The sequence below is a fragment of the Cryptotermes secundus genome, unplaced genomic scaffold, assembly GCF_002891405.2.
Source record: "Cryptotermes secundus unplaced genomic scaffold, Csec_1.0 scaffold1064, whole genome shotgun sequence".
NCBI lineage: Eukaryota > Metazoa > Arthropoda > Insecta > Blattodea > Kalotermitidae > Cryptotermes > Cryptotermes secundus.
The window spans coordinates 339,705-348,436 of NW_019720585.1; the positions used below are offsets into that span (position 1 = coordinate 339,705).

The window sequence follows — 8,732 nt, forward strand, 5'->3', positions numbered from 1 at the left end:
CTAAGGCGCCAATAAATCCAATCATCCGAACTAGAATCCATTATTTTCGTCTCTAATAACACCCAACAAGTAAAAATATTATTGTAACACGCGATTAAACAGTATTTCAAAGATCTGGAGTGGTAATTGTTAAATCCTGAATAACTGTTGCTCTATATTGCTAGAAAATGAACATTTCGATCATTGAGGTTTAGCCTTGCTAACTCTTTCAGTATATTCTAATTGAAACATTACACGTAAGGAAGCAAGTTCTAAAACTAAGAAGCAGTATTTAATAATAAAGTTCTTGGACTTCTCATTATGAATAGTGCACTGCACACTTCCTGTAATAGAAGTTTGACGACGGGAGAAGTTTATACTGATGACTGTAGCTAGTTTTTCCTTCTAGAAACACAGCGATTTCCACTCCAACTGATCCTGGTTTACAAAGGTCACAAATGTGCTTTATCATATACCCCACATTTTGTTTGACACAGGCCGCTGAATGCGATACAGGAGATTTCCACTAAATGTTCTCGGGCAGTTCAAATTTTCAATCAAGTGAATCTCTAAGTAAATATCATTTGCATAAGATAATAAATGGACTTTTTTCCCTCATCTCATTATACGTTTGAAATAAAGGTAAGTAAGTAAAGCTACCTCCGTACCAGGCCGTGAAGGCCCACAGGGTTGTGAGACGTTGAGGGTCCCACATTATCTAGATAATCGGCTCAAAGATGCCGGTAAAGTTGTCAGCTCTACGCGCCGGCCGGGCTTTACTCCCCAAGAAAATTATTTAATTAATTCCTGGTACTCATTTCTGTTAGTTCTATCTAGTAGTACATAAAGTGGTGTAGTCCGCTAGAGGCGACGATTTCTGCTGAAAACTCGGTTGGCTTTCAAGGGACTATAAGACAATATACCTTAGAACATATAGCTCTTCTTTTCAAAGTATAGTTTGCATTTGCAGTTACAACAAATTGAATTTTCCGTGGATTCCATAAACCCTTCTACATTTTTCGTTAACATTTTATGCAGGAGACTTTCACTAATTTATATTTAGTTATTCCTATTTTTAAGCAAGTTTAATATATTTAGAATAACGTCTTTGAAATTTTGTGTACTACTTTACTGAATACTTTCTTTCCCATACTGTCTCCTATGGAAATTTCGATTTGCATGTAATTAATGCGGACAATGTTTCGGGCTCCGAACAAACTACCTATTTCGAAAAGACATATGATTATTTCCCATCTTTAGATTCACTGGCGCCGAGTCCTGTTTGAGATGCTAAGTCACTCGGGTAGTCAACAAATTTCCCACCCTTTTTAGAAGTCGATTATTCATTGCCGCTACCTTAAGTGCCCGTCATTGGGGCCCATCCTGAAGCATTTAAATATTTCTTTGATATCTAACTAACATACTCCATGGAGCTGAACCCTTCTAGAAAACCCGCTAGTCGCTCAGCTACTCAAGATTTTCCCAAAATCTTTTGGAACCCGAATGTTCGTTACCATGTTCACAACAGTCCTCCACTAGTCCCTATCCTTACCCAGATGAGTCCATCCCATCACTCCAACCAATTCCTCTGAGATACATTTTAATATTATCCTCCCACATAAGTTCGGATCTTTAGAGTGACCTCTTTCTTTCTTCCTTTCTAACCAAACTGTCTGTACACTTCCTTTCTCCCCCATACAAGTTACACGCTCCGCCCATTTCATCCTCCTTGACTTGATCATTCTAATTATATTTGTCGAAGAGTACAAGTTATGAACCTCCTTATTATGCAGTTTTCTCCAGCCTCCCACCGTTTTATCCCTCTTCAGCCCAAATATTCTCCTCAACACCCTGTTCTCAAATACCTTCAATCTATTTTTGAGATTTATAAAGGTGAAAATGGACACAATCTTAACACAATAACCAATGTTCCGAAAAATGTGTTCACTTATAAAAGATTTTATTGCGTACACCAATATTGACATTATACAATGCATTGCCACATTTAGTGATGTATTTGTTCAGTTTTAAACAACTTTGTTTATGCACGCCAACAATTAAAAGTATATGATAGAAAACACGTAATGAAAATGGTTACGAAAGGCCAGTGGCAATTTTAGAGCAGTTTACAGTCATTCGTAACATGGACAGCGAGATGTGAGTACATAATTACGTACAAACATCCACTCAGGGACCTCGCGGAGACCTGTGAAATTTATCGTTTTCCGTCCTTAACGCTCCGGCATTCCAACTTGGATTTCGGGATCAGTAGTAACCACTGTAACCATCGTGGGCTCCATAACCACCATAGCCACCATACCCACCGTAGCCGCCATAACCACCGTATCCACCATAACCGCCAAGTCCACCATAACCGTAGCCTCCGTAGCCCCCGTAGCCCCCATAGCCTTTGTATATAGGGGTCACAGGATGGACAGCTAGGCCAGTTTTGTGGACAACGGCGTTGAATCCATTGTGGTCGTCAGCAGTGTAGTCAACAGTGCGGACTGTACCATCAGGTTCCACCAGGCTGTACGATCCCTTCACCACATCCCCGTCACGAGTCTCCCACTGGCTCTTCTTGTCTCCTGTGTGAGGGTCGTTCACACCGTAGTCGAAAGCATAGCGAGGGTATGCCTATATGAAAGAGACGCTAGTCTGTATATCTACCAATTCTATGGGCATTTATGTTTTTGGGGCCTCTGGGATGATGCCATGTGTAGGAAATGTGGACAGGAGGAGGAATCCTCGTGCCGCATAATTTGTCAGTGGCTATCTCTCTTTGGGAATAGCATGAGGATCTTGGGCTCTGTGCGGTTGGAGCCGACAGATGTTAGAAGGGAATCAATCAAGGATCTTGTCCTAGCATTGAAGGACCGTACTGAAAACAGGGACGTACAATGGACCTAATGGCTGTCTGAACGCTTGAAGTGACCTGAAGTTTTACTCCAATGCCAGGGCTCAATACTCAGCAATTCTGCGGCACATAATTTCTCTTGAACTGTCAGTTCTTGTCCACAAGACAAAGAAAATTATGCTAACAAGTGACGATCATAATACAAGTAAGATGTTTTACTTATATGATAATCTGCTTAATAATATAAGAATTAATGATAATGGTAGGTCAGAAATCTGAGCCTCATTCACCATCTTTCAAGGTATAGAAAAATTATAGACAAAAATAATGAAGCGCTACTGTGAACAACGAACGGAGTGACTTGAGATTCTCACAGTAGTTGGGAAGAGTTCTATCTTCTCATATATAACGCCGTGTAATCCGTTGATAGGTAACGGATGTTTCTGAGGGACATGTCGCCTCCATGTTCTGAGTTGAAAAATAAGCCAAATGAGAAACCAGAAGGAAGCAGGTTGCAAGTTCTGCTTTGGTTTCGCTTATTCTTTACCTTGAAGTTGGAGGCAACATTTTCCTTCGGAACGTTAATTTACTTTCAGTGGGGTACACGATGTTATTTACCAGACGATAAAAATCTTCAGAGAAATTGTGATAATCGTTTTGTCAAGTTCTTCATGGAGGATTTTGAGGAAGAGTCATTCAGGAGAGCTAAAGTATACCCCGGCTGGTTCTATTATATTAATGACATGTTTTAGTTCGCGTTTCTTGTAGACTCTGTGACTACCAGAGCAGTACACAACGAAGTATCACTTTCATCATAGTGAGGTTCATTTTCTTTTTACTAGATTGATTTATATGGAAGATTTGGTGGTTTCCTGAGACAGAGAGCACCGAATAAACTTAAAACACATCTCCCTATTGAATTCCAAATCGTGCAACCATCCGCTAAATTCTAAATTCCACCTTATGCGAAACACCGCATCTTTGGACTCATCTCTCTCCTCCGTGTAGATGTAGCGTATTATGCATTGAACGGCAACAGTGAGCCGTGGTTAATAACTGAGAGCTTATTGGCTGCAAGAAGTTCTGAGATAACCTATCATAATAGTAGGCTTTATACTTACGTAATAGTCATAAGCGTGCCCCGCTGCTGGGACGGCTAGAGGGTAGGCAGAGGGCGCCAGGGGAGCGAGGATCCCCGCATGGGTACCAACCACAGCGAACAGAACAAACTGCAAATTTCCCACTCATAAATGGAGGTTAGTGAGACATTCTCTTTACTCAGCACAAATACGAATGTGAAGTGGCAGAAGTTAATTAATAAGCAACAAAATAAAGACATTCAAAAGGAATAAAATAGATTTAAATTTGTCTTCAATTAAAGTTGAGGACAATATTACAATATTATATTTAAGCATCCTGTTGCACTCTATACGATATATGACATAAACACCGTCCCAAGTGCAACAATTTATTGTAGTTCTTTTGTCTTGCCCTCTTCTACACTACATGTTTCGGCCGCAAACGGCCATCTTCAGGTGTATACACTTACGTAGCTGTTACACTGCACTTAGTTTAAAATTTAAATTGGGAAGGCTCGTGGTTTTAAATTTAAATGTCAGTGACTGGTGCTCTGCCAACTCCATGAGTATTAATATCAACAAAACGAATGTTATGTCATACTCAAGGAAGACTAATGTCCTGCTCTATGGGTATCAGCTTTGTCGTACTGCTATTACACGCACCAGTTGCGTTAAGGACCTAGGTGTTTTCTTTGACTCTAAATTATATTTTCACAATCATGTTGATTTTTTATATTCCGAATGTATAAAGCTGCTAGGTCTTATACGCTCAATAACTTTTAGATTTTCTTCTCTTGACTGTTTATATGTGCTGTATCTTACACTAGTCAGGTCCAAGTTGGAATATGCCTCGGTAGCTTGGAATTCTATCACGTCTACTGACTCCGCAAAACTTGAGCGCATCCAGAAAAAGTTTGCATCTGTCTGTTTCTACCGCTACTTCCCACATAGCTCCTATAGTTATACATCTGCCTTAGAGAGACTAAGATTGCACCCTCTAAGTCTGCGTAGACATCTTCTTGATGCACTCTTCTTCATTCAGGTTTATCGTGGCCTTAAATCCTGCTCCTCCCTTCTGGATAATGCTAGTCTTCGTGTTCCTACTTGCCATGTTCGAGACTTCTCTACTTTTAGCGTTCGTCCCTCAAAAAGACACTGTCCCTCTTCTCGGTGCGCCCTTGCTACCAACGTGGTGGGTAAAGATCTCGACATATTTGCTGACGGAGCGGTTTCTCTGAATCATATTTTACAAGCATGTACCGAACCTTTTACGGTGTTACTTGATTAGTGTTTTAATTCACTACAAATGTGTGTACCTCGGCTAACTTTAATTTTTCTTATGTAATTGGTTTTAATTTATTGACTTGTTATTAATCTTATTAATTTTATGCTATCACTCACAGGTGTCTTATCTTAGTATTTAGTTACTAACAGTATTAGCAACATTAGTAATATTTCATAAATGTATGTATATAGTTCAGTCTTCTTTAGATTTATGTTCACAGATTTATTTGTCATACTTGTATTTTGTTTTAATTATTTTCTGTATATACTCGTGCTAACTTTGTAATTGGCCACTGTGCTGTTGAGTTATTGCACGTAAATAAACATGAATTGAATTGAATTGAATTGAATCTCACCATCTGTCATGAGGTCACCCGAACTATAGGCTTGGTATTTAAATAATATAAATTGTTTCGCTGCTCACAGTGCACTGTTCTTCAGCGTCTTGCTGCCTCCTCCCTTTGGGTTGAGATCTTCTCCTCAGTACCGTGTTCTCAAACATTCACAGCTTGTGTTCTAATTCGTCATTTAACAGAAGAGACCAGATTTCACACCGATACAAACCAAAAAATTAAAGTATATTTTAATATCCGCGTGTTTATACAGTTTGCTACTAAGCCAACTCCTCTGAACTGATTCGTAGTAAGCATTCCTCAGATATAATGTGCTGTTAGTTTCTCAAAGAAGATAAGCTACATCAGGCTGGTTAGTAAGGAAGGAAGGAAGGAAGGAAGGATTAGCCGAACTACAATTATTCACTTACAAATATTATCTTCATGATGCCGATCTGCACTGCGTCCTGATCACTGCGATTCTGTAATGGACCAGCCAGTGGTTTGTTTTATATACACACAGTTGTCTGTACTGATTGAGTCAGTCGTCAAGGAAACTTTTGGAGCTTAAAAAATCTTTTCACATTTCTGTGTCCGCAACCTCGAGATACTGAATTCTCTCGCTTTAATATGACTGAAAGTCAGTTCCCATTTCTTATTACCTATTAAAGGTCATTAAAAAGTTGACGTTTTTTTAACCAGTGTCTTTATACCCAGAGAATGCGGCTAGTTACGTGTTGTTTGTTTTCTCATTTTCCCTTGTTGCGCCGATATTGCGAACTTGTGGCAGCGAGGGACATTTCATTTGTCATGTAAGAGAATCACGTCTTTCTGAGAATACCAATGGGACCGAAAGTGAAATTCCCCGAAAAGTGAAGGTTATCTTGATTATACGCACGATCAATTTTTTTATATATATATATCGCGTTTGGGAGCTCGGTGCCTCGACTGTTGTGCGTACAGCGTGTCTTATTCGTGATCAGAAGGTCATCGGTTCCGAATGTGGAACTGATAATTAACAGTGAGATAACAGAGTACTTAAGCATCCTGTTACATTTGTTGATAACTTGATTAGCGCGCGCGCGCACGCACGCACGCACGCACACACACACACACACATATATATATATATATATATATAGGAGCACGCTGTAGTGTAGTTGGTTGAGGCACTCGGTTACGAGCGGGAAGGTCACGGGTTCGATTCTCGATGAGGTCACTAGATTTTTCCAGCCTCTAACAAAAATGAGTACCAGGAATCTTCCTGGAGCTAGAGGGCGGCCGGCGTGTAAAGCTGACAAATTTACCTTCATCTGTGAGCCGATTGTGTAGAAAATGTGGGAGCCTCGAAGTTTCAGAAATTTATGGGCCTCCAGGGTTTGTTACAGGGACACCTTTAACTTTATATATATATATATATAATTTTAACTACATGTTTCGGCCGCACAGGGCAATCATCAGATATGTGTGACGATTCACGTAAACTGTTGTGCTGTATTGTAACAATACATAGCCCTTGAGTACGCCATTTTCTAAAAATATATTATTTAAGCCAATTTGTAACTAGTTAACATTCAATGTAAAAATTAATTAAATTTTTTTGAAATCATATGGCGGTTTTCTTTATAGTGTTCTACGTTCTGCTTTTCGCAGAGGTTTGTGTTTCGTGAATGGTATCTTGGTTACGAGTGTTAACGTCGCCAGTGTGTGTGTGTGTGTGTGTGTGTGTGTCTGGACTAAACACATGGATAATGTGGTAATTCAGTCACTAACCTGTGAAGCTGCATTGGATACTGAATTATGTGTATGTGTACATATATATATATATATATGGGAAACGCAATAGCGTAGTTGGTTGACGGGCTATGCTACAAGCCGGAAGGTGGCGGGATCGAATCCGGACGAGGTCATTGGATTTTTGAATTGACCTAATCCTTCCAGCCGCACTATGGCCCTGGGGCCGACTTAGCCTCTAACAGAAATGAGTAGCAGGAATTTCCTGGGGAATAAAGTGGAAGCCGGAGCGTAGTGCTGACAACCTTACCGCCATCTATGAGCCGATTGTCTAGAAGATGTGAGATCCTCGACCTCTCACACCCCTATGGGCCTTTATGGCCTGGTACAGGGACACGTTTACCTGTGTGTGTATATGTATGTAATAAACAGTGAGATGTGAAGATTTTCCCGTCTTCCCTGTGAAGAAGTGTTGAGTTGATACCACTAATTGACTCAGATTTTATTAAAATGGCTACCTGATTCTATGGGCGCGAGACTTTGTCTCTCGTCCGAAAGGGAGAACAAAGATTTAGTACGTTTGAGAGACAGCACTGAGATGGGTGTTTGGAATTGTGGGACGGGAAATATCGGGATGCTGGGGAAAATCGCTTAGTGGGACGCTTCACAATATACACCTTTCGCCAAATAATATTAAGTTAACCGAATGAACCAGGATCGCGTGGTCTAGCTAAGCAGCAGAAATGGAACAGAAAGTTGTACTCGGAAAATACACCGAAGAAATAGACTACTTGGAAATTGAAATTCCTAAGCGAGAAGATAATATTAAACTAGACCTTAACGAAATAGGTTACGAAGATGAACTGAATTTATTTAAGAAGAAAGCAGTTTTCTGGGATGTAGATGTGGTGTTAACCGACGTTTCGGAGACGTGTCGCCTCCATCTTCAAGGTAGAAGGAAAAATAAGAAAATCCGCAAGCGAAGAGACCGTGAGAACCGGTACAGACAGACATCAGTTCCAGTTCATTTTGCAGTCAGTCTGTTCGAGAGAAACGTTTTCGTTTTTTCGCATTCGGCAGAATTTTAATTTGTTAAACCTTTGAGGTTTACTTTTTGTTAACTACCAAGACAATTTGATACACTTGAAACATTCAATGGGCTTCCCATATGGTCAAATAATTGTTAGGAATAACGTGTTTTCTTATGAGTCAAAGAGATATCCACGTTTAATATGGTGCAAAATTAGTTTCAGGAAAATTGATTTATGCAAAAATTTTTGGAAAAGGGAACACGTATCTGGTGCTTAATTCATTTAATGACTATTTTGAAATGCATAGACTATAAAGAAATTTTAATTTAGTATTGATAATTCCTAAATTGCACGGGTCATAAAGCAGATCTTATTTATTATTGAATTTCTAAGCACTATAGATTTTAAATCAAATTTTTATTTCATATAGTGACTT

The 8,732-nt window shown here is 39.6% G+C and overlaps 1 protein-coding gene across 1 annotated transcript; it reads right to left on the minus strand.

Moving 5' to 3' along the window:
* Positions 1–1,950: 1,950 nt before the first annotated feature.
* On the minus strand, positions 1,951–6,141 carry LOC111869969 (cuticle protein 19). Its single transcript, XM_023861877.2, has 3 exons — positions 5,963–6,141; positions 3,958–4,065; positions 1,951–2,616 (listed from the first exon to the last, which is right to left on the minus strand). The coding sequence occupies exons 1-3, from the start codon at positions 5,975–5,977 to the stop codon at positions 2,245–2,247; spliced, it is 495 nt and encodes a 164-aa protein (XP_023717645.1). The 5' UTR covers positions 5,978–6,141; the 3' UTR covers positions 1,951–2,244.
* Positions 6,142–8,732: the final 2,591 nt, after the last annotated feature.